The sequence below is a fragment of the Corvus hawaiiensis genome, chromosome 21 (assembly GCF_020740725.1).
Source record: "Corvus hawaiiensis isolate bCorHaw1 chromosome 21, bCorHaw1.pri.cur, whole genome shotgun sequence".
Lineage (NCBI taxonomy): Eukaryota > Metazoa > Chordata > Aves > Passeriformes > Corvidae > Corvus > Corvus hawaiiensis.
In genome coordinates, this window is record NC_063233.1 from 3,692,495 (window position 1) to 3,717,426 (window position 24,932).

Consider the following 24,932-nt stretch of genomic DNA (forward strand, 5'->3'; position numbering starts at 1 on the left):
TAGGTCTGGTCTAACCCAAAGGTCATATTTATAATTAGGACAGGCTGATGAAATGGTTCTGGCCTGTCAAACAGAAACCCCCCACTGCAAATAGGAGTTTAGACTTGTTTGTAGCTCTGTGGTTATTCTGAGCAATTCAGTCCATGGAGAAGCCTGCGGGAATTGGGGCTCTCTGTAAAACTGAGAAACCGGTTTTGGCTTTGGGAGAAGGAGGGGAAATGCTGCTGGAGACAGGGGCTAAAGCTGGAATCAGTGAACCCCACGGGTCCTGTTCAAACCCTTCCCAAACTGGGCGAGTCTGGATGCACACTGGGTACCACAGGGTGTCCAGCAGGCAAGAGCAGAGGGACTGAGGAGCAGCAAGGGGGCACTTCCAGGGTCAATGCCGGATGCTTAAAGCCCCCCAAAAATCCATCCCTGTGCTGCTCAGAGCTCTGCAGGGGTGGGTGATGCTGCCTGGGGGATCATAATGCTGCTGGGACCCCAATCCCTCCCAACCACCAGCCAAACCCTGACTCCACCCCGACGTCTGCTTCTCTGAGATACCGGCATGAGGCCCTTCAGCAGAGCCTGTGCATCCTGCCCAGACAGGCCCGAGTTCCAGGGGTGAGCCCTGAGCAGAAGGAACAACGAACCTTCAGGTTTACAGATCGAAATCAAACCCTTCTTTTTCTACCCAGCTCCAAATTAATTTTTTTTTGGTGTTGCCACCTTCCCTTTGAGCTCTCGGGTCTGGCCTAGGAGAGGTGTAAATCAATTTTAACTCTGCTCTTCAACTGCAGCCGCTGGGAACTGTGGCAGGAGGGTCAGATGGTGCCTTTCCTCACCGTGTTTGCTCTCTGGCATCCAGCTGACAACTCCAGCCAGCGCCGAGCCAGCCCGGGAGGCTGCAAGTCCCCCTGGCCCCAGCTGGGCTGTTTGTTCTCTGCTGGGCACCGAGCCGGGGAGAAAAGCAGCATTTTCCTCCCTGTTTTGAATTTCTCTGCTCTGCCGGACTTTTTGTCTCACTTGGGAAGCAGCAGAGCCACAAGAAGGGGGACAAGGGAGGTAAGTCCCTCTTTTCTGTCTGCTCAGGCTGGCTCCGCTCGCCTCCGAGTGCTGGTTAATATTTTTTTGCAGCAGGGGCCAAGGTGACGGAAGAGGAGGAGGAGAAGGAGGAGGAGGAGAGCATCGGAGGAAGGCAAGGGCCCCACGACATCCCGGCAGGGAAAGCCAGCCCGGAGCGAGCCTCGCTGGTGAGTGGAGCCTGGTGGGAATGTGCCGTGAGCTGTCCAGGGAACTCCTGCAGTGTCAGGATTTCCAAGTGGGAGTTTGAAGCTTGGGGTGACACTGTGGGGACACCGTGGGGACACCGTGGGGACAGCGGGTGCTCTGGTGGCCGCGTGGCAGCAAGAGGGGGGTCTCAGTGGGGTGACCCCCGGGGCAGACTCTGGTCATGGCCTGTGGCTGGTGTGGGAGGGGCTCTGTGCTGGACCCACTGCACCCCTCACGGGCACCCAAAATCCTGTGCCGGGAGCAAATCCCGAACCGTGCCCTCGGCCAGGACCCGCGCAGGGGTTACGGTGTCTGCAGGCTGGATCTGTCCCCGTTTGTCCCCAGCAGCCATTGCACCTCCCTCTGACAGGGAGCAAACCTGGCACCTTCGATGCACCCAAACAGCTCCTGAGCTCCAGGGGGGGAAAATAAAAGCGGTTTCTGGAGGCGTGAGCGAGCACGGGGTGGCCGTGGCCTGGGAATTCCCAAGCCCCTTCTTTAAGGGGGCCCCTCTGGAGGGTGTTTGGGAGCTGCACACTGGAAAGGGATCCCAGCAGCCCACTCAGGGACGTGTCCCCAGGGCTCAGCATCCAGAGATGGGTGGTGAGGTGAGCAGCGGGGCTGGCCAGGGATCCCCTGAGCTGATTTTGGGATTTGCAGGTGGAGATGTCCTACATGAGCCGTGCCTGGCGGGCAGCCGCCCCCCGCCGCCTGCCAGCCCCCTGGAGAAGCCCCCGGCCCTTCAGCAGCGCCTCGGGCCCCACGGCCAAGAAGAGCGTCCCGTACCAGAAGACGCTGCAGGAGGAGGGCCCCGGGAGCGGCGAGCCCAGCCGGCCCCCGCCCGCCTCGGCACAGGTGGTGGTGGTCGGCGGGGGCAGCCTGGGCTGCCAGACCACCTATCACCTGGCCAAGATGGGGGTCAGCGGCGTGGTGCTGCTGGAGAGGGACCGCCTGACCTCGGGCACCACCTGGCACACGGCGGGTGAGGCGCGGGGCGCGGTTCGGGCGCTCCCCGAGGTGCGCACGGGGATGCTCAGGGCTTGGGATGAGCCGCTGTCCCTGGGGTGGATCCATTGCACAGGCTGCATCTGGATGGGCTGGAGAGTTTGGGCTTTAAGTGTTGAGAATTTCTGGTTTTCTTTCCGCCATAACCTTTTTTTAAACGTGTCCCCCCTCCCCCACCCCCCTCCCGAGATTTAAAATTTAAAATTTAAAATTTAAATTTAAAAAATTTCCTTTTTTTCCCCCCCGAGATTTAAGCGGCTGCAGGAAAAGGAAACACTTTATTTCCACAATTTTCCCCCCCTTCTTTCAGCCACTTTTCTTTGGCAGAGAGGGAGAGCTATACAAGCTCTTTCTTGGGGTCACTTTTGGGGTCCATCCCCTCCATAAAACCCTTTCCCCCATTCATTTGCCGCCCGAGGAGGACAGAAACCGATGCTTTGTAGCTTTGCCGCGTATCCACGAGATGGAGCACGAGCCCCGCAGGGTGGCACAGGACACGCGCAGGACATGGGGACCCCCTCTGCACCCCACTCGGGGTGATGGAGAGGTGACACAGCGTCCGTGCCACCCTGGCCGTGTCCCCCGCAGGTCTCCTGTGGCAGCTGCGTCCCAGCGATGTGGAAGTGGAGCTGCTGGCGCACACGCGGGATGTGGTCAGCCGGGATCTGCCGGCCGAGACGGGGCTGCACACGGGCTGGGTGGAGAACGGGGGGCTCTTCATCGCCTCCAACAAGCAGCGCCTGGATGAGTACAAAAGGCTCATGTCGGTAGGGAGGAGCCCCGGGGTGTCCCCGGCAGGGTGGGCTGCAGGAGGGGGGCGGGTTTTGGGAGCAGGGCTGGAGATCCCAGGGCTGTGGAGCCCCCAGGGCTGTGGAGCCCCCAGGTCTCTGAATGTCCCATCCCTCACTGGCTTCCCACTGAAAAGCAGCAAGTGGCCCTTCCAGGGCAGCCTCCTGATTCATAAGGCAGCAAAAATCCGTCAAACTGCTCCAAAGTCGGCAAAATTAAATCCAGCCATGGATTTTTGACAGTTCAAACAATGGTAGCATCATTTTCCCCATCGTGCAGCATCATTTTTCCAGCTGCACAGGCAGCTCGAATGCAAATCTGAGGCCATATTCCCTGAAATCCGAGCATCACCCCATGCTGGATTTAGGGTTTGCCTCACATGGGAGATAAACCTGTCCTGGGATTCTCCTCCTCCTCCTTCAGCAGCAAGTGATGAGCAAATGTTCCTTACCTGAGCTCCCGGATTTCCTGTCCCTTGGCAGCTGGGGAAGGTGTATGGTGTGGAGTCCCACGTCCTGACCCCATCACAGACCAAGGACCTGTACCCTCTGATGAACATCGATGACCTGTATGGCACCCTGTACGTCCCCAAGGATGGCACCATGGATCCCGCTGGCACCTGCTCAACTCTTGCCAGAGCAGCGACTGCCAGAGGCGCTACGGTAGCTCTTAATTAGTAATTACTCATTAATGCCCGTTGGTTTCATCCTCTGCCTTCCCCATCTCGTCCTTTCCCACCAGGGCAGAGCTGCTCCTGCAGATTTGGGTCTTCCCCAAGAAGGGTGTTGTCCTTCTTGGTTGGGTCACAGTGACGAAGCTGGCAGGAACCGTGAGATCCAGGGGAAAGAGAGGGTGGAAAAAAGACTTTTAGGAGCAAGACAAGGTGCTCAGAAGGCTGCTTAGGTTCACTTTTCCCCGATTTGGGGGCTGCATGTCAGGTGAGGTGGGTTGTCCTCCCGCCCTTGTGACCCCGCTGTGACTCTGCCACCTTTCCTCTGCCACCAGATCATCGAGAACTGCCCGGTCACGGGTATCCAGGTGAGAACTGATGATTTTGGGGTGAAGAGGGTGCATGCAGTGGAGACAGCCCACGGGACCATCCAGACTCCCTGCGTGGTGAACTGTGCAGGTACAGGGGGCAGGGCACGGGGGAAGATGTGGAACAGGGGCAGCGGCCACAGCTCACAGGTGGCTTTGCTCCCGTGAGGCAGAAACTCTGTGCCAGTCCTTGTCCCCGGTGTGGCTGTCACCTGCAGCTGTCTGGGGGTGTGGGGGATGGAGAGGGGCTCAGCTCGGGGTCGTTGTTGTCTCTCCAGGAGTGTGGGCACGGGCCCTGGGCCGGCTGGCGGGCGTGCACGTGCCGCTGGTGGGGATGCACCACGCCTACGTGGTGACCGAGCGCATCGAGGGCATCCAGGTCAGTCCTGCACGACATGCAGCTCGGCTCCTCTACCCTGGGGGACAGGGCTGGAGAGGCAGAAAGACCCCTGACCCTTTCAGGAACCCCCAGACCCGTGGGACCCCCCCCCTCCTGCCAGGCCAGGCTCTGCTCTTGGGGGAGTGCACACCCTCAGCAGGGCTGGCAGACCACCCTGAACAGAGTCAGATTTAATATTTAACGAGGGTACAACTGGCAGGATAATTTTTTTTCCTCAGGATCTCTGTGTTTGGTGTCTGAAAACAGCCCTCATAAAGATCCCAGACCCTTTCTGAGCAAGCCCCAGGCCCCGCAGGCAGAGGTGTAGCTCTCCAAGCGTTCCTAAATCATCCCTAATAATCTGTTCCTGCCATCTGGCTGTGGAGAATTGCTCGGGAGTTGAAGGAGGCTTCATTCTCTCAGGCCCCAGCACTCTGAGGGTGACACATTAATTGCTTTCCATCCTGCTGACACGGTCTGTGTCTGACCTTTCAGCACGAGGTGCCTCGCTGTAAAAATGCGGTGGTCCACGGTTACATTTCTGTCCCAGTAACTCCACGGTGCCCTACGCAGCCAGGAAGACTTCAGAGGAGAGGCTGCAGCTCGCAGACCTCGGTGCCTCCCGTTCAATCCACTTAATTCCACTTGTCAACACGGCTTGCAGCAGGCCCTACACCGATTCTTCAGTGTTATCTAAATGTTTCCCCATCCATTATTCACGAGAACAAATCCCTCATTCTTCGTGCACCACTGCCTGCGCGTGGAGCTGCCGCATCCTCCTGCAGAGGCGGGTGGCAGAGGAGTGATGATTCCTGAGCTAGGATCAACCACAGGGGCTGCTTGCCGTCCCCAGGGCACCCCTGGGTGCTGCTCAGGTGTCTGTGGAAGCTGCTCTGCGCATGGTTTGGCCAGGTTTGCTGGAGCTGAGCTGGGTGTCTTCCTCTCGGGGCAAAGCAGGTGCCCAAATTTCGGTGCTGAGGGAACACCCAGAGCCACTGCTTGTGCCATCCTCGGCAGGTCACTGCTGCAGCTGCCCACCCTGTGCCCTGGACCTCGCTGGGTGCTGCAGGGGTGTCCCCACAGCTCTTGGCCTCCTCTGACCCCTGCACTCCCCCCTCCCCATTTTTCAGAACATGCCAAATGTTCGTGATCACGACGCCTCGGTCTATCTCCGTCTCCAAGGCGATGCCCTTTCCGTGGGTGGATATGAGTCAAACCCCATCTTCTGGGAGGAGGTGAGTGGAGCCGGGAGGTTTTCTGGGGGAACGAGGCAGGTTTCCAGGGAAGCCACCTCGGAGGAATGGGCGCAGGCGTGAGCGCTCAGCCCCCGCATTCTGTGGGTACCAACCTCCGGTGGCTGGTGGGGAAACCAGGGGGGAGCATCTTCCCTTTGGGGCTGTCTGTGGCACAGATATGCAGTGCAGGAGAGCCAGAAGCCCCTGTGCCCATCCCTCTATCCTTAATTCAGACTTCTGGTTTGTCTGGATTGTTCATGAAAACCCAAAAACCGCAGAGATTCAATGCAGCCTCGACTTATCTTCTCCGAGGCTGCCAGACATGAGAAGGTCTCACACCATCTATTCTGTGTCTTGATTCGTGTTTCTCAACTTTAGGTATCTGAAAAATTTGCTTTTGGCCTCTTTGACCTGGACTGGGATGTTTTCATGCAACACATTGAAGGTGCTGTCAACAGAGTGCCAGTTCTGGAGAAAACAGGAATTAAATCCACCGTCTGTGGGCCAGGTAACGTGGCTGTGGTGGCACCGTGGTGACACCGTGGTGACACCGTGGCGGCTGGGTTTCTCCAAGGATCTTGCTGGAGGCAAAGGGCAACTTTATAACCTGGGGAGAAGAAGAACTCTCTGAACACAGAGGAAGTGCTGCTGGTCCGGCTGCAGTGGTGGCATCTTCCAAGGGGTGGCATTCCAGGCCCAGCCTGGGTGGAGGAATAGAGTCACACATCCAGAGACTCACAGAATGCTTTGGCTTGGAAGGGATCTCCAAAGGTTATCGAATTCCAACCCCCTGCCATGGGCAGAGACACCTTCCACTGTCCCAGGCTCCTCCAAGCCCTGTCCAGCCTGGCCTTGGACACTTTCAGGGATCCAGGGGCAGCCGCAGCTTCTCTGGGCACCCTGTGCCAGGGCCTCCCCACCCTTGTTGGAAATAACTTCTATCTTATCATTTCCTATGACCTTATAGATTTCTTATCATCTCAACTGACCCTCTTTCAGTTTAAAACCATTTCCCTGGGGAGCTGATTGCCTTGTTCCAGTCTGGGAGTGAATGGATTTCCAGCTGATGTTGTGGCTGCTGGACTGGAAAATTAAGGGGCAGATGTTTTTAAGCAGTGGCTGTTATTTTACCAAGTGTTATCTTCTCTAATTATTTTTACTACTTGCTCCTGGTCCAGTGACATGAGATTTACCCAGATTTACATCCCAGGCAGTCTGGTGTGGAGTTAAAGCCATCCTTGCAGTGCCAGACATCGAGCCTGAGCCCTGCACGCTTGGTTCAGCCTTAAAATCCACTGTACACGAAAAAAATCAACTGTAATAAAAGCCCTTTTTGCTGAGGCACTTAAAGGGAAGCTCTTTGGGTTGTATGAGGGGAAAGTGTGGCACATCTCCGGCCCTGCAGCAGATCAAACATGACTGGTACAAGGTGGAGACCTTGGCCCTGGGTCCAGTGGTTTGATTACACTGTGGTGTGAGCAGAGCAGAACTGGCTGCTGGTAGATGAATGTCTCCTCTTTGTGGTGCCATAATTGTCATTTCCCAAGGCTCAGCTCTCCTCCTCTTCTCCTTCTTGATTGAAACCAGCAGCCTGTGGCAGCTGAGTCACGCTGGGCTGAAGCAAATGGCCAAGGCTTTGTCCCCTCTGCTGTGGTCACTGTGCCAAGGTGCCTGGAGCCCTCACCACCCATCCCAGGGCAAAGTCAGCCGTGCTGGCAGGGGAGGTGCTCTGGCTGTTGCTCCATTAACTCCCTGAGTTTGTAGCCTGGAATGTGTGTGCAGGGGTGCTGGCACGTGAGGAGCTGCTCTGGTGACAGTGGAAATATTCTGGCTCTGCTCCTGCCTTCTCTGGAGCAGTGGGACCAGGGGACACAGACTGGGCATTGCTGAGTGGGGAAAGACCACATTGAACTCAGTCTTCCCTCTCTCCTTCCACATGGATGGATGGATGGATGGATGGACCATCATCAAACAGGGAGGAGGATAGCACACCTCTGTCAGGGGCTTTGCTGTCCTCCCTGCTGAGGATTTGCAGAGGGATTTCCAGGGCTGATGGCCCTGTGGAAAAGCACTGGCAGCAGGAGACATTATGAGCACAGGAGAGACATCCCCAGCAGTCCCTCAGCTGAACCAAAGTCATGAAATCTCCCAGCAGGAACTGATGAAGGTGGAATACAGTCACCACCAGGAAATAGGGCTCAGAGGTTGAAACAGCAACAAACAGATCAGTGTAGCACCCTTGACTGGGGGATTGGGAAGGAAAAAAGAGCCCTCACAGTGTCTCGTGCACCTTCTCCTGCGTGCAGGGGAATTCATTTTGCTTCCCAAATTTTCAGTCTAACTCCCAAAACCTGTGCTGGGAAGTGCTCAGTGTTGGTCCAGTTCTGGCCCCACTGACCTCTCTGGGAGCAGGACGGGGTCAGCACGGGAAGCTGCAGGAAAGCTGTTTGTAAAGCGTGTGACACATCCCCAAGGTGTGTGATCCCCCTGTCCTGGCCTCGCTGGCACAGCCCCTCTCTGTTTTTCAGAGTCGTTCACAGCTGACCACAAACCCCTCATGGGAGAAGCTCCGGAGGTCCGAGGGTTCTTCCTCGGCTGTGGCTTCAACAGCGCCGGTAAGAGAGACCTGAGGGGATCACCACCTGCTGGCATCGGATCCCAGGCGGATCCTGGCATTCCACAGCCGTGCTTGGCCTCCTGGCATCATCTGCATGCCCCCCTCTCCCCCAGGGATGATGCTGGGAGGCGGCTGCGGCAGGGAACTGGCTCACTGGATCATCCACGGCCGCCCGGAGAAGGACATGTACGGCTACGACATCAGGCAAGTCACCCGCACTGCCCCAGCTCCCTCCCCATCGCTGGTGCTCCTTGGGGACGCTTTCCAGGCAGGGCTGGATGCTGGATCGGGAATGGGTGCCCAGGCAGTGTCTGTGTCCCGAGTGCCCACGTGGGGTTTATCCCGTGTGCCTCACTCCGCTCCCACACAAACAACTTCCAGCAGGCGCGAGGGGATGGCGCTGATGGGGCAGGACGGGGTGATTACCTTTGGGTTTTGCTGTTCAGTTAGTGCCGTGCCTAATCCTCTAAGTTAATAATCGGGGGGATGATTTCAGCAGCACAACGATCAGCTTGGCCCCCCCTCTGCAGCGCCACCCGGGCTGGGGGTTGTGACTGTGCAGATGTTGGCTCAGTAATTGCTTTTGGCTTGCTTGATTACCTTTGATTGGGTTTGGGCTTCCTTACAGGGCTGCAGTGACAGCAGCCACCTTGTTGGGGACAAAGCTTTGAAAATCTCTCGTTGCTTTAGTGGCCAAGCTGGGAAAGGCCACATTGGCTTGGGCTGGGGGACTGAGGGGCCTGCAGAGATCGGGGGGAGATGCCTCCAGCTGCCCCCTTCCACCAGCTGGGCTCGGGATGGGGATGGAGAGATGGAGAAATCCCAGACCAGCACAGCCCCCCTGACCTGCACCGAGGGACCCCAGCCCTGCTCAGAGCAGCTAGGAGCTTCCCAGCCCTTGCATCTGCATTACCCAAACATCTCCCGTGTCCCCTGTGCCCTGTCATCAAGCTGTCAGTCCCATTCCTTCCTTTTGGTGACAATTACCAAGCTCCTCTTTAAATAACTCCCTGTTCCTCACATTTCAGTATTTATCCTCTCAGAACATTTGCTTGTAAATATTTCATCTGGCAGCTGTTGCCCGCTTGCCGCTGTCAAGAATTCAGCTCGTTGGTGGAGGGGCTGAGGCTGATGGGGCAACCAGGGGTTGCTGGTGACATGCCATGTGTCACCTTCTGCCAGCAGAAGAGGCAGCTACTCTCAAAACTCTTGGGGAGCATCCCTTGTATCCCTTGCAGGGCTCAGCCCCACTGCTCTGCCTGTTTTCTCCACCCAAGCAGCAAGAAAAGCTGAAAGTATCATTTTAGAAGTGCCTAGAAATGACATCTTGTCTTTCAAGCCCTGCCTGGCTCCCTTTCTCCAGCCCTGGGAAACGTCCCACCTGTGCCCAGGGCTGCTCTCCCTGAGTTACAGGTCTCTGGGAATAACAACCTGGCCATGGGCTGAGCTGGCACATTCCTTCAAGGAGCTTTTCTGTTTGAAAGATGAAAATACGTCAGATGAATTGAAAATGATTTGGGGTGTATTTATATTTCAGCCTGGGGAGAATTGGGTGAAAAAGGTAAGGAATGTCCAGGGCTCATTCCCTCATCAGGGCTGTGTTTAAAGCTGGAGTGTGCCCTGAGGCCGTTCCCATGTTGAAGTGGGGCAGAATTAGCCTCAAGGCTCATTTTTTTTCTCTTTCCACTGCTCAGCAGGGCTGTCTTCTGCTCGAAGTTGCTCTGGGGTGGGGCTGGGAGCTCGGTGGGGGCTGCAGCTCCGATGGTCAGCACCATGGCACGGCCAGCACCAAGCCCTGCTTGGCTCTTTTGCTCTCCCCACGAAACTGGAGCAGGAAGAGCAATTTTACACCAGCAGCTGCACCCACATCTGGGTCTGGTCAAAAGGGCCATGACCTGGGGGGCTCATCCAGATGTTGCCATCTCCCTGCCTTCCAGGAGGTTTCACCACTCCCTGACCGACAACAACCGCTGGATCCGGGAGCGCAGCCACGAGTCCTACGCCAAGAACTATTCCGTCGTCTTCCCCCACGACGAGCCGCTGGCAGGACGCAACGTGAGGAAGGACCCCCTGCACGAGGTGAGGGCACGACCTGGGCTGGCCCTCACAGCAGCAAAAAGGAGCTCACAAGGAGTGGCTGCAGCTGTGTCGCTCCCCAAAATTGCTGTGCTCCCATCCATCCATCCATCCATCCATCCATCCATCCCGGGGAGATCCCTGCCGGATCCCAAAGCTCACTGTGAAGGTTCTGGGGCCATGGGCAGTTTAATGGTAGAGATGCTGAGCATTCCCATGATATTGAACTCAGCAGGTATGGATCGAGGCAAGGGAAGAGGGGAGAGGAGGGCTCCGAGGCTGAGTGGGTGCCAGGGGCAGCTGAGAGGGTGCTGAATGCTCACAGGAATCTCCTGCGCCTGCTCTCCGTGTCCTGCTCACGGTTCAGCAGCAGCTTCTCCCCAGAACAGCGTCTCTCAGTGTGGATGAGGCTGGGACACAAGGAGGGATGTGGGAAGAGGGATGTGCCTCTGGAGATGGTTTTGCCAGCACCCCCTGAGTGGTTTTGCTCCCAGGGCTTCCTCCTTCTCCTGCCTTTCCCAGCCGCTTCCTCACACATATCTCCATAGCTGGATGCTCTCAAGATGCAGCAGTTGAGAGAAAAACCTAATTCCCAGGATTTTGCTGCACCAGCAGCTCAGAGGCCCCCAAATCCCTTGAGGTGCTCAGGGTGACTCAGCTCCAGAGCCTCATCCCAGCCCTGGCAAAGCCACCTTTCCCAAGCCCATTCCTGCTTCTGTTTGCCATCACACCGTTCCTCTTCCAGCTGGAGGGCAGAGGCTCAAGCAGTAAAACAGACACCCCTGCCCACCGGCCCCCGGTGTTTGGTTGACAGCTCAGTTGTTTTCTGTCACTGAGGATGCAATTTGTTTTTTAATAGCACGTCTAATAAGCGATGCCCACTTGACTGACAGCCTGGCATTTATCCGTGCAGCTCCAGAACATGTGCTGTGTTTTATAAATAGGCACTGAATGATTTCTGAGATGTTCAACAAAATCCATTCTTTTCCAAGCTGAGGCTCCAAACAGAAATGTCTTAATGGATCCCTAATTAATTGCGTGCAGGGAGATTTTCCTGAGAGCACAGAGGAGGAATGAGAAGGTTGCTGTATAAATATTAGATGTTGTTATATAATTACTCTGTAAACATGGTGGGGAATCCTGCTGTCTGCATGTAGCATCTCCTGGTCACTAATTTGGGCACCCTAGTGCAGGTTTTGGTGGGGTGCACAGCTGGGCTGTGAATCTTTGCCCCTTGACCAGCCTTGAGGAAAATATCCTTCCTGAGTGGGACAAAAATCAGGCAATTCTTAGGTTTGACACTGTTCTAAAAGACAAACTGCAGGGCTGATTTTGGCTGTTGATAGCCAAAGCCAAGGGGTCACAAGTCTGGTCTTGAGCCCACATTTGCACCCAAGGAGGGCAGCCTGGGTGCTGCTCAAAAAGCAGTGAAAAAGCTTTTTAAAAAACCTTTTTGCTCCTGGTTTTTGGTTTTTGTTTTTTTTTTTTTTTTGTGTAGGAGCTGCTGCGACAGGGCTGTGTTTTCCAGGAGAGGCACGGCTGGGAGAGACCCGGCTGGTTCAGCCCTGGGGGAGCAGCTCCGGTAAGGACAGCACAGGCTGGGGGGGGTGTTCATCCTGGAGGGACCAACTGTAGTGGGGATCCATCTCTGAGGGCAGGGATGCTGTGGTAGGAACCCTCACCATTGGCAAGGATGTTGGAGTGAGGATCCATCACTGAGGGCAGGGATTTTGTGGTGAGGACTCATCCCCATGGGCAGGGATGCTCTGGTAGGACTCATGATCATGGACAGGGATGTTGGAGTGAGGATCCATCTCCATGGGCAGGGATGCTGGGGTGAGGATCAATCACTGAGGGCAGTGATGTTGGAGCGAGGATCAGTCACTGAGGGCAGCGATGTTGGGGTGAGGATCCATCACTGAGGGCAGGGATGTTGGGATGGGGATCCACCTCCATGGGCAGGGATGTTGGGGTGAGGATCAATCACTGAGGACAGGGATGTTGGAGCGAGGATCCACCTCCATGGGCAGGGATGTTGGGGTGAGGATCCATCACTGAGGACAGGGATGTTGGAGCGAGGATCCATCCCCATGGGCAGGGATGCTCTGGTAGGACTCATGATCATGGACAGGGATGTTGGAGTGAGGATCCATCACTGAGGGCAGGGGTGTTGGGATGGGGATCAACCCCTGAGGGCAGGGATGTTGGGGTGAGGATCCATCACTGAGGGCAGGGATGTTGGGATGGGGATCCACCTCCATGGGCAGGGATGTTGGGGTGAGGATCAATCACTGAGGGCAGGGGTGTTGGGATGGGGATCAACCACTGAGGGCAGGGATGCTGGGGTGAGGATCCATCTCCATGGGCAGGGATGCTGGAGCAAGGATCAATCACTGAGGGCAGCGATGTTGGGATGGGGATCCATCTCCATGGGCAGGGATGCTGGGGTGGGGACCCATCACTGCCAGGATGGGGACCCACCACCACAGCCAGCTCTCCTGGAGTGGGGTGAATATGGCACGGAGCCCTTTGGCTTTGGCCTCACATCCTCTTCCTCCCCATCCCCGTGCTCCCACCGCTCCCCCAGGTCCTGGACTACGACTACTACGGCGCCTACGGCCGGGAGCGCCACAGGGACTACGCCTACAACCGCCTGCTGGGGGACGAGTACACCTTCGACTTCCCCCCTCACCACGACATCGTGAGTGGGGCTGGCAGCCCCTCCTGCCCTGCCAGGGCTGCTTTGGGTGGATTTGGTGATGCTCAGAGGGAGGGGAAGCTCCCAAACTGGGAAAAATGTTCCAAAAATATGAAGAGAAATGTGTGGCCCGTACTCAGAAACCTCGGGGGAGAAGCCATGGGAATTATGCTGCTGCTCTCCTAAAGTGTTGAGACCAGCTTGGGGAAAAAAACCTCAATTTGATGAAATTCAGGTGTTATTAATGATAACTGTCACTGAGTTAGTGAGGTAAGGAATGGGATCAGGCACTCAGGATGGCCTGTCAGGCTCGCTCCAGTGAATACCTGATTCTTTCAGGAGCTGTGTTTTGAAGCTGTGCAGCCTTTAAAGGCACCAGGCGAGTGTCCTGGTATCATTTCCCGTTATGTAAATGGTTTGATTTGTGCTTCCCTTTGTGGGCTCAGAGCATGGCTCAGCCTCAGCGCCGTGTTTGCTTTAATTGCAGATCAAGAATGAATGTTTAACGTGCAGGAACACCCTGGCTCTCTTCGACATGTCTTATTTTGGGAAATTCTACCTGGTTGGGCCTGAAGCTACGAAAGCAGCCAACTGGCTGTTCAGTGCTGATGTGAGCAAAGCTCCAGGTACAGGCTCAGCTCCTCGTTTTGTTGGGGAAATCACACCCCAGAACAACCCAGGGGAACCCAGACTGGCTTTTCCTGTAAATGCTGCCTTTGCAGAGGGTATGGGAAGGGTGTGGGAGAGGCTGCTCTCCCTGTTCTCACCAGAGTCTGGGTCCTGCCTCGTTTGTACAGGGGCTCAGTGCTCGGAGATGCTCCCTCGGGGATGAGGGAGAGGGTTCTGGCCCTCTGGCTCCAGCTGTGGCTCACATCTGGAGCTGCGATGGGTGCTGGAGTAAATCAAGCACAGCCCCCACCAGCTGTGGTTCGTTGTTCCCTTTTCCGAAGCAGCCTTTCCAAGGATGCAAGTTCAGCTCCTCACACAGGAAGGGGGAAAAAGCCTCGTTCCTTTCCCCTTCCTGCTGCTGGCACACCCAGGGTGGGTCAGGGCAAAGCCATTTAACGATGGGGACGCATCTTGCTGCTGCTGCCCACCTCCCTCTGCCCCACGGCTCCGTGCCGGGGCTGGCTGATGGGCAGCGGTGCCCGTGTGCCCTCCGCAGGCTCCACCGTGTATACCTGCATGCTGAACCGGCAGGGCGGCGTGGAGAGCGACCTGACCGTCAGCAGGATCAGCCCCGGGGCGCCGGGGTCCCCCCTGGCCCCAGCTTTTGAAGGTAAAAGCCCCGAGCCCGAGGATGCTGCAGGAGGGAGCGTTCCTGCGGGCGCTGGCTGCGTTCAGTTCCCAGCCTTTCCCGCTGCCTTTTCAGCTGTGTCAATGCACACAAATTTTGGGTTTAACTCCTTAGCTACAATAGAAATGTTGGGGTTTCTAACAGGTGAAGGTAGCTCTTGCTGTGTGCAGCTGCCTCCTCTCAGCTCTGCTGCCTCAGGAAAGGGAATTTTGGTGTTTTTCTCCCTCTGAGAGGGAGCCACGTTGTGCAAGTCACAACGTACCCTTTCCAGTCCTGGGCAGGTTCGTTCCAGCACCTCCTCCATCCCTGCCAAGCTGGAGGGGCTGCAGGCACCGGGGTGATTGCATTTTCCTAATGGCAGCCACCTGGCTTTTTCCACCTCTATCCTCCAGTCCCCGTAACCCGATTACAGCCCCTGTCCCCGGGGCCCTGCACTGCTCATCGCTGTTATTGGGTTTGTCCAGCCCCGGCTGGCGGCTCTGACCTCTGTCCGAGTCCTTATCAGCTGCAATTAAGGGGGATTGAAAGGCAGCAGAGCGGCCCTGGGGGCAGAAATGGCATTAGGCAGCTGCGGAGGAGGATGCTGAGCTCGCCTGTGGCCAAGCACAGGGTGTGCACTTGGGTGGCCGGTGTCACAGAGCCCTGTCCCCACGCTGTGTCACCTTCAGTGCTCTGGGGCAATCTCACCCTGCTTGTCCCAGCAGCGTGGGGTGCCAGTGACTTCATCCCTTCCTTGTGGGAGAATCCTTCTTCCCTCCTGTCTGGGACCCTGGCACAGGAAGCAGGGTGGGAAGTGGCTGGCGGAGCTGCAGGTTCTGTCGGGCGCTGGAGGAGTTTAATCACAGCAAAGTCTATTTTTCCAGTTACAGTAGGTGGCTGCACTTATTACCATTATGACAGAATACCAGAGAGCAATTTCGTAGTGGCAGGAAAGACAGCGGGAAGATTGATTACATATTAATCAGCTCTCAAACACCATCCCTCGGGATTTTTCCACCCAGGATTACTGAGGAGATGAAATTCTTCCTTGTGTACAGTACAATCCCCACACTGGTTATGGGCTGGTCACTTCAGTGATGCCTTAGGTTTTAACTTTTCTGTTTTCAAATCCTGCACTGCCTGGTGTGTAACTCTGGAGTTTCTTGGAGCCTGTTCATTTCTGCTCTCTCGTCCCAGGCAGACGTAACAAAGCCTCTCCAGGCCTGCTCTCCAAGGACACCCAGACTGTCCTAGGCCCTAAAACTATAAACCAAAAGCCTCTAAAGGGAGGGCAAGCGGAGGGAAAATTACCTCATTAACTGAAGCTTTAATTGGAGAATGAACCCTGCTATGCAAATGAACCAAACCTATAAAAGTGTGAAGAACTCGTGCCCTGCCGTCCATCTCGGGGTCCATTTTGAGAACAGCCTCAGGCTCCCCAGGGGTACCTTTGAAGGCCTTTCAAATAAATACCTGCCTTTATTCCCTTACTCCTGTCTCATCTCTGTTTCTAGGAGGCCTCTTAAGGCCTCAGCAGCATTCCCTGCTCCCACCTGTAGCTCACAGCTCCCCCCCCACTTGAGGCTCTGTTCTGTACTGGGACAAAAGTGCTGTTGGTCCCACAGAGTTTTTTCCTGTGATGCTCACACACACTCTCACTTTTACTGGTTTTCACTGTGCTGAGCCCCACAAAAAGCAGTTAGCAGAGCCCCAAAGCCTTCCCTAATCCCACTACTCTTTAACCCCTGCTTTTTTTGGCAGTCCCCACTCGGGGCTGTGCAAGCTGGAGAGACTCAGGGCTGCACTTCAGGCTCTGCAGAGCAGAACCCACCCAGCCCAGCACTCTCAGCCCTGAAAGGCTGCCCGGGGCTGTTTTCCAGGGGACGGCTACTACCTGGCTATCGGCGGGGCCGTGGCCCAGCACAACTGGTCCCACATCACCACCGTGCTGCAGGACATGAAATTCCAGTGCAAACTCCTCGACTGCTCAGAGGAGCTGGGCATGATGAGCATCCAGGGCCCCCTGAGGTGAGCGGTGTGGCCCCCTCCCTGCAACCTGACCGTGGGGAGGTGGAGGGAGGGATGCAGGGAGGGATGCAGGGAGGGGTGCAGGGATACAGGGAGGGATCCAGGGATGGAGGGAGGGATCCAGGGATGGAGGGAGGGATGCAGGGAGGGATGCAGGGATGGAGGGAGGGATGCAGGGAGGGATGCAGGGAGGAGTGCAGGGATACAGGGAGGGATGTAGGGGTGGAGGGAAGGATTCAGGGATGGAGGGAAGGATTCAGGGATGGAGTGGGGTTTGCCTCAGGTGCAGGTCCCCACGTTGGGCAGGGGTAGGTGTGAGCCCCATGACAATGAGTGCTGATCCAGCTAGGGTAACACTCCATTTTCCATGGGACTGAAATTTCTTTTGAGGCTCCCACAGCACTGCACATCAGCCAGCTCAGCTCCTCTTTGGAGTGAGAAGTCTGTCTTGCCAGAAAGATGAGGGAGAAAGTTTTAGGGATAACCCTCAGGGCAGGCTGGGAACTGAGTCCCTTCACTGCACTCACTTTGCTGTTTCCCCACAGCCGTGTTGTCCTCCAAGAAGTGCTTGACACCGACCTCAGCAACGAGGCCTTCCCCTTCTCCACACACAAAATCACCACGGCTGCAGGATGTGAGGTAGGAAGGGGCCATTCCTCGAGCTCCCAGGGAGCTCTGGGCTCTGAGAACCCACCAGCCTGCACAGCCAAGAGTAGAATCCCAGACTGGTTTGGGTTGGAAGGGACCTGAAAGCCCCTCTCATTCCACCCCTGCCATGGCAGGGACACCTTCCACTGTCCCAGGGTGCTCCAAGCCCCATCCAACCTGGCCTTGGACACTGCCAGGGATGGGGCAGCCACAGCTTCTCTGGGCACCCTGTGCCATCTCCCTCTGTTAGGAATGTGTCCCCTCATTATTGCAGAGGTTTTGTTGTGGTTTTTGTTGGAAAAGGTCAAAACCCAGAGTGGGAACGGGGTGTTTCCCTCCCTGACTGCCTGCCAGGTGCCATCCCACTCTCCCAGCCCTCCCAGTGGTGCCACAGCCTGGGCTGAGCTTGGGGAAGGGATGGGGTGACTCATGGCTTTGCAGTGATGCCAGAGGAATGAGAGACGTCTCCATGGATTAGGGTGAGCAGTGCTGATGAGATCTACCTGACACTCCAGACACTTTCCATTTCCCCCTCCTCATAAAAAAAAAGGGGACAACTTAATGTAAATCTTGTCAGGTACTGGCAGTAGGGACTGGGCAGCCTGGCAGCTGCTGTGTTTGGTCACAGGAGAAGCCTGACAGCCCTAAGCTTCCTGTACAGGCACAGATCATCCTGCTTCTGCTCGGGCTCCAGGGCTCACATAGGCCCTGAAGCTGCTGACTGAGCCTGCTTAAAACACCCTAAATAGAAGAGTCGGTGACCATGAAGTGTTATTTTCTCAAAGGAGAAACGTTCTGGGAAAACCTGCACCTGGCAAGTTTGGGTATCGGGGAAAAGCTTTTGCAAGGTTTCCCCCAGAAACTCTGCCTTGCTTTCTCAGTGACGTTTATCCCACATGAAATATTCCTATGGCTGCAAAAACACTTTGGAAGAGAGGGTGGAGTTTGTACCCCATCCTTCCCATTGGAAATCTGGGAAGGCCTTGATTCCAGGGCATCCTTCTCCTGCTGGATGAGCCAGCTGGGAGGAGGGACGGTGCCCAGGACTCGCTCTGGCTCTCGGGCTGGTGCCTGGTGGGGGATGAAGGAGGTGAAGGTGAAGCAGTAAATCTCATAAAAGGCAGCAGGAGAGCCGGGAGCTGCAGCAGGCTGGATGTTAAGGAAATTGGGTTAAGCCACGTGCGGCCACTTTTCATTCAGAATTAAAATGGCTTTAATTCGACTGCAGCTGCCTGCTGAAGGGATTGCTGCTAAATCAAATTAGGGTGTCTTGATTTATGAGCAAGAGCCTGGCCAGGCCTTAAGGTGGTTTAACTAAGGCACAGACTTCGCCCAAGTCAATCTCCAGACCATCTCCAATGAGTGCACCCTGAGCTTTGGGTGCCCAACAGCTCAACCCACAGCAAGTCCAGGGTCCCTTGGAGGGGAACCGTGGCCTGGGGGACTTCAAAGCCAATCCACTGGTGCAGGTTGTCCAAACTGCTGGATTTTAGTCTCCATTAATCCTCCCCACACCCTCCCTAGTCAGCCTGTAGCAGGCCGATATCATCTTGTAATAATCTGCTTATCCCCCAGGAAAGGAGCAGAAATGCTTCAGTCTCTACGGGTGTGATGAGTTTATTTGCATTTCACCTCAAGTTTGTAAAAAGTAATCTGGTCCCTCAAGGGAGACAGAGCTGGCAGAAGTTTTGTGGGTTCTTTGGAGTGTAAACTCCCTGATGGACAGAGAAAAGCTTTCCTGCCTGAGGGGTGTGGGCTGGGAGGGGACTCCCTGCCTGCTGCCAGGGCCACCCTTCAGGAGGTCTCCTTTGTCCCGCTGGACAATGAACACCAGGGACTCCATCCCACGCCAGAATCAGAGTGGGAGGATTTCTCAGGGCAGCAGGCTGAAGCCCTTGCTGATATTATCGCCTTCCAGGGGGATTAAACTGAACCCAGCATCTTAAAAAAGTTATCACTGAGATTTCCCTGCATTAACTCGTAGTTGAACAAAATCAGCTGGAGTCAAAGGAGAGTTCCAGCAGCGTTAATGACTCTGGAAATTATGGATTGGTTTGCGAGTTTATATATAGAGTCTCTCATTGTATGGAACAGCAGAGAAAGGTCCCCCTTTGAATCTCACTGCTGGAGACAGGGGAAAGTTCAGGTTTTCCTATTCTACAATACTTAGAATGCTTTTGAATCGCTGCACAAAAACCCAGGAACTGATTCTATTTCACAGCTCCAGCTGAAAAACCCGTTCCTATGGGAATCCAGCAGAACTGCTGAGTCCAGCCCTTGGCATTCCCCTCTGTGGTGGGATGTGAATCCTGCCTGGGGTACACACACGAGGGGGCAACCCCAATCCCTCCCTGTGCCGAGCTGATCACTGGCACCCCAGTTTTCCAAGGATACCTCTTTTCTGCGGGGCACTGCTCTTGCTGGGATGCTCATCCTTACCGAGCAGCAGTGGTTTGAGAGGAAGTTTCTCCCAGGAGTAACTTGCTCTTGGTTGTAAAGAGCACTTTAGCTGCAGTCACAGACAGGGTTAATGAGCCAGGAAGTTGCCTGTCAATCCCCAGAGCATCTCCTGCCGCAATGAAGACAGAAGGTGGCTTGCAGCAGCCTCATCCCTGGCTGTTCCCTAATTAGATGACACCTTTGTGTAGATGAAAAGCCTCCTCTGAGCCCCCTGTGCCTGTGCCCCTGGGGAAGGGATTGCCAGCCTTTGTGCCTGGCTGTGGGGCTGTGCCAGGACCAGGGCAGGAAGGGGCTCCTGGCATGGCTCCTCAAAATAAATTCCCCATCCTGTGTTCCCTCCTCCTCTCCACTCCTACTGCAGAGGTTAAAGCTTCTTACAAGCTGCCTTAAATTCTGCTTGAGGACCTGATTTTTGTGCTTGGGGAAGCAGGAATGGGTTTGGGTTCCCAGCCATGCCCCCTGGCCATGCTGGCAGCACAGAACCCAGGCAGCCCTTGGGCACTTCTGCCTGCTCTGGGCAGCAGCTGCTGGTGTCTGTTTGCATTTGTCCCCGGGATTAGAGAGCACAGCTGGCACCAGAGCTCAGCAAATGGCAAAATGCAGCTTCTGCCCCAACCATGGCCAAGCCAGCCCCAAGGCCACCAGGACCAGCCTGGAAGTGTGTTCTGAGCTGAAAACTGCTTTGTTAAAAGGCCAGGTCACAATCCAGAGCAAAACTCTGGAGTTAATCTCTCTCCCAAAGCGAGCTCTGCCTTTGCAGGGGATGTGTATCTGAAGGGATGAACCAGAGGGGGTTTGTGGGGGAGGAAGAGGAGAAATATGATGGGATGAATCAGAGGGAAAGGCAGCTCAGGCTCAGGGGCTGTCTCCAGGGAAGGTGCCTGCGTTGGGGTGGTCCCAGCTGGCCTGGAAAGCTTTGGGAATGGAGATGGTTTCATAGGGACAGCAGGAGGGTGCAGGCAGGGCTGCCTGGGTGAGAAGCTGGGGGAACACGGGCCTGTAGTGCCAGCATGGTCTGTTCCCTGGGATTGCAGGCAGGCTCCGTCCCCGGGAACGAGGCTTCCCTGGAGAAGCACTGAGTCCCTCGTGCCGATCTGCTCATTCCTCCTTGGGGCTTCATGGATTTGGTGAGGAGCCAATCTGGCAGCACAGCTTTGGGACACAACCTCCGTGGGGAAACCTGAGCATTCCTGGTGGGAATGGGATGTGGGTCAGGACACTGGGCTCAGCCCCTGCCCAAGAGTCTTTGGGTGCCTCTGCTGTGGGAGCACTGTCCAAGAAGGGAACACCCCTGGAGGAGGGACGGCAGTCATGAAGTGCCCTAAAAGTAGGACAGTCCTGCTGGGGACCAGCTTCCCTGTCTCAATGGATCAGCAGAGGGAGACAAAAGCCCGGCTGGAGCTGGAGCATCACATCTAACCCCAGCCCTGGATTCCGTAGCCAGAGGATGCTGCCAGCAGCCACCTCTGCCCACTGGCACTGACGGGAGCTGGGTTTGAGGTGCCAGGCATAGGTTGTGCAGAGATGAGAACTTCAGTCCGACCCTGGCTTTGTGCATGAGGGAGAGCACAGAGCTGCCTTCCACCACAAGGTTCCCACAAGGTTCCCAGGCAAAGCTGGCTTTTCCCCTGATATGGGAGCATGTGGCCTCTGCCACCCTGCCCAGCCCAGCTCCACTGCAGGGATGTTTGACCTCTTGCCTTTGCAGGTCCGTGCCATGAGGCTGTCGTTCGTGGGCGAGATGGGCTGGGAGCTGCACGTGCCCAGGGCTGACTGTGTGAAGGTTTACCGGGCGGTGATGGAGGCGGGAGCCCGGCACGGCATCGCCAACGCCGGCTACAGAGCCATCGACAGCCTCAGCATCGAGAAAGGTCCTTTCCTCCTTCCAGCAGCACTCTCTGCTTTCCCTCCAGCAGGGGAACCAGGGCAAGGAGCTTTTCCCAGCTTCAGGGTGGGTCAGTGTGGCTGGAGGTGCGGCAGAGTCTCAGAATGGTGACACTTGCCCAGTGTAGGCTCCTCTCGAGGGTGTTTCATCCAGGGCCAAGTGAATGAAGGGCAGCACGTGTCCAGGGGGCAGGGCTGATTTCTCGGTGTCCTGGTGCTGTGACAGAGATCAGTGGGTGACCCTGCTTGCTCCCTGCAGGGTACAGGCACTGGCACGCAGACCTGCGCCCCGACGACACCCCGCTAGAAGCAGGCTTGGCCTTCACCTGCAAGCTCAAGTCCAGCATCCCCTTCCTGGGCCGGGAGGCTGTGGAGGCTCAGAAAGCCAAAGGCATCTTCCGCCGCCTCGTGTGCTTCACCACGGAGGAGTGAGTACCCTGCTGGGTCTGCTCCCAGCCCAGGAGCACCCCTGGAGCAGCACCGAGCCCACCCAGCCCCGTGTGCGCACACACACACACACACACACACAGGTGCCACACCTGGGCGCACGTGGGGCTCAGCTTCGAGCCAGCTCAGCTGTTTTCCGTGCTCTAATTCCATCTCTAATTTAAATCCCACCGCAAATCCCCTGGTGGATGTTTAATGGGAGCTGTGAGCGGTGTGACGGGGTTGATCTTGTTTCGCCCCGAGCAGCGGGAGGCTTTGCAGATCGGGCTGGAGGGACTTTGGGTTCAGCAGGGAGAGGTGAATGAGCCTGTGGGCAGCGGGAGCCCTGGCACTTGGGCTGGCCTGGGGCAGAGCCAGGGTCCCCCCAAACCCCTCCGCCCCGTGGTGGGGCTGCGCTGTGGCAGCTCTGCCCGTGCCTTGCAGGAAGGTGCCCATGTTCGGCCTGGAGGCGGTCTGGAGGGACGGGAAGGTGGTCGGCCACATCCGGCGGGCAGATTTTGGATTTGCCATCGACAAAACCATCGCCTACGGCTACATCCGTGACCCCGCGGGCGGCCCGGTGAGTGCGGAGCCCCGGGATGGCCGAGCCCCGCTCCCTGCAGCGACACGGACCCGCTGCTCTCACCTGCGGGGGGATGCGGGCCAGCAGCTCCCTCCTGCTTCCCCCGTGCCGGCTGCAGGGTGAGGGGTGTCACGGCTCGCTGGCAAAGCTGGTGTCACCCACTGTCACTGTGTGAGGTCCCAGCACGGCTCAAGTGCTGCCTCGGGTGTTAATTGCGACCGAATATTTAATTGCAGTAGTGGATTAACTCACGTTGTAGGGAGCAGTGGGCAATAGGAGCAGGGCAGGCTCTTAATTAACCCTGGGAGGCTCCTGGGTAATCAGTTAGGTGCCCTCATTAAGCGGTGTGCTGTGGGCAGAGGTCGGGGTGGCATCTTCAGGGTCTGTCTCTGTGCCGGCCAAGAGCTGTGTGTGTGCTGTGATTCCTGCTCCTGCTTGCCTTGACTTTTCATCCTGCATCCCTGCAAGAGCCCCAAGGCAAGTGGGTTTGTGGGCCGGTTGCCCCAGGGAACCCCCTTTTCTCCCAGTTATGAATGTTCCTCCTCTCCCTCTCCCTTTTCATCTCCTTTTTCCCTTTTCCCCTTTACTTTCCCCTTTTTCCTTTCCATTGTGTACCTCCACAGGGGAAAAAAAAAGAAACCTAAAAAATTTCAAATACTGTTTGTTTTTTTTTTTTTTAAACAGAGTGCTTTTAACAGCTCTTTTCCTCCTTTCTGCACATCCTCTTGGGATGGTAGAGCTGGGTTTTGTGCAGGGAGCAGATCTGTGGGGCGGGTGGGAGCTTGCCCAGGGATGGAGATGGGATGCTGGCACCCTACAGGGGTTTGTTTTTCCATGGCTCTGCCTCACAGGTTTCCCTGGATTTTGTGAAGAGTGGCAGCTACGAGCTGGAGCGGATGGGAGTGACCTTCCCAGCCCAAGCTCACACCAAGTCCCCGTTCGACCCCGACAACAAACGCGTGAAGGGCTTTTACTGAGGCTGCTGCGGGTGCCGAGAGGGAAGAGGAGCTGCCGGCTGAACTCCCGGCCCCCGTGTGCCCCAGCTGGCTCCGGGGTCAGCTGCAAGGGCCGGGCACCCGTCTGGAACTCGCCAAGTAAATTTGAGTCCGATTAGAGGGCAGAGGAGGAAGAGATTCCAAAAAGTCCAAAGGCTCTGATGCTCTCTTCTCCAAGCGAAGCGCTGCCACTGCAGTAATAATTGTTTTTCCCGGGTTAATTGGCCTGCAAACAGCGTTTGGTCTCACTGCACATGAAGTGGTTTCAATTTTTGACTTTGCTGGAAACGCTTTTCCCCCCCCTGCAAAATGTAGTTTCAGGCTGCCTGGAAATGAATTTTTTTTAAACCAACTCTGCTGTTATTACAGCTGGAGCCTCCAAACCTGCCGTCCCTCTGCTCCCTTGCTGCGTCCGTCCCCACTCCCATGGGTGTCACCTCATCCTGGCTGTGCCCTGGGGCTCCGTGCTGGGGTGGGGGCCGTGGAGGGAAGGGGCAGGAGCACAGGGTCATTGTCCAGGCTCACGATGTGGGTTCTGCTCTGCCAGTGCTGTTTGTGCGTCATAAAACCATGGAATCATGGAATTGTTTGGGTTGGAAGGGACCTTAAAGCTCATCTCATTCCATGGGTTCCACGGGCAGGGACACCTTCTGCTATCCCAGGTTGCTCCAAGCCCTGTCCAACCTCGCCTTGGACACTGCCAGGGGCAGCCACAATTTTTCTGGGCTGCTCCTGGCACAGGCTATGGTGTAAGGTGGCCAACGGGGGCACTGACCCCACAGCTGCCCTTGGCCCCATCCACTGGCAGCTCCCTGGTCCCTTGTGGCACCTTCCCGAAGGTCACCTTGGAGGTGGCTCCTTTAATTCCTGACGGAGAGGGGGATGCTGGCAGGGGCTAAGCCCTGAGCTCAAACCCCTGCAGCCTCTGGCAGCTCAGAGCCAGCCTTGGGGGCAGCAGGGAAGGTTTGGCCTCACATGCACACGGCCTGGACTGAAGGGAACGATCAGCAACTCCCAGCCCGTGCCCATCACCATCCCTTGCTCTGGTCCCCTCGCTGGGCTCTCTGCCGAAGCTTTCACCCGCCTGAAGGAATAATCTCACTCCCTGCTCTTCCCTTTATTTCCCTTGACTAGGATTGCCTGGGTCATACCCGCTTCAGAGCTGATTTCAATTCCTTACCCTCGTGCCACGGGCAAGAGCGTGAACTCTGGAATGCTTTGGTTTTACTGAAAACATTAAAAAACAAGATTGAGATGAATTTCTCTTGAATAGGAGGTGACTGCCCTCCCTCTGGCAGGCAGAGGGCCAGGGAGGGGTGGCTGTGGCCCTGTTCTGAGGGAAGGAGCATTCTGCCTCCCTGCCAAGCCAGGCATCTACTCTGTGCCTGGAACATCAAGTTTTGCTTTCAAAAATCCTTTCTGATGTGCAGTGCTCTGGCTTGAGATTTCCCTTACACCTGAGGTGGCTGGGAAGGCGATTTTGGGGGCCACCTGGCCTTGCTCCCACCTGTCCCAGGGCAGCAAGGACAGGCACCAAGCTG

At 56.3% G+C, this 24,932-nt stretch overlaps 1 protein-coding gene across 2 annotated transcripts; it reads left to right on the top strand.

Moving 5' to 3' along the window:
* The first annotated feature begins 739 nt into the window (after window positions 1-739).
* On the top strand, window positions 740-23,774 carry SARDH (sarcosine dehydrogenase). 2 transcript variants are annotated; one of them, XM_048325274.1, is made up of 22 exons: window positions 740-1,047; window positions 1,120-1,235; window positions 1,915-2,236; window positions 2,848-3,026; window positions 3,531-3,710; window positions 4,054-4,177; window positions 4,365-4,465; window positions 5,596-5,700; window positions 6,079-6,208; window positions 8,229-8,315; window positions 8,431-8,521; window positions 10,255-10,396; window positions 11,892-11,975; window positions 12,981-13,094; window positions 13,579-13,717; window positions 14,257-14,370; window positions 16,248-16,395; window positions 16,941-17,034; window positions 21,212-21,374; window positions 21,647-21,815; window positions 22,258-22,393; window positions 23,248-23,774. In XM_048325274.1, exons 3-22 carry the CDS (start codon window positions 1,921-1,923, stop codon window positions 23,371-23,373), a joined length of 2,742 nt encoding a protein of 913 aa, XP_048181231.1. In that variant the 5' UTR covers window positions 740-1,047; window positions 1,120-1,235; window positions 1,915-1,920; the 3' UTR covers window positions 23,374-23,774. The 2 variants fall into 2 exon arrangements, with proteins under 2 accessions (XP_048181231.1, XP_048181232.1); XM_048325275.1 differs by having other exon boundaries at window positions 1,123-1,235.
* The last annotated feature ends 1,158 nt before the right edge of the window (window positions 23,775-24,932 follow it).

Excerpts from the sequence above, each read along its gene's own strand:
- SARDH (XM_048325274.1), top strand. The coding sequence starts at position 1,921 with ATGTCCTACATGAGCCGTGCCTGGCGGGCAGCCGCCCCCCGCCGCCTG. Across the intron at positions 8,316-8,430 it reads CTGTGGCTTCAACAGCGCCG|GGATGATGCTGGGAGGCGGC; the intron begins GTAAGAGAGACC and ends CCTCTCCCCCAG. Across the intron at positions 21,816-22,257 it reads GTGTGCTTCACCACGGAGGA|GAAGGTGCCCATGTTCGGCC; the intron begins GTGAGTACCCTG and ends CGTGCCTTGCAG.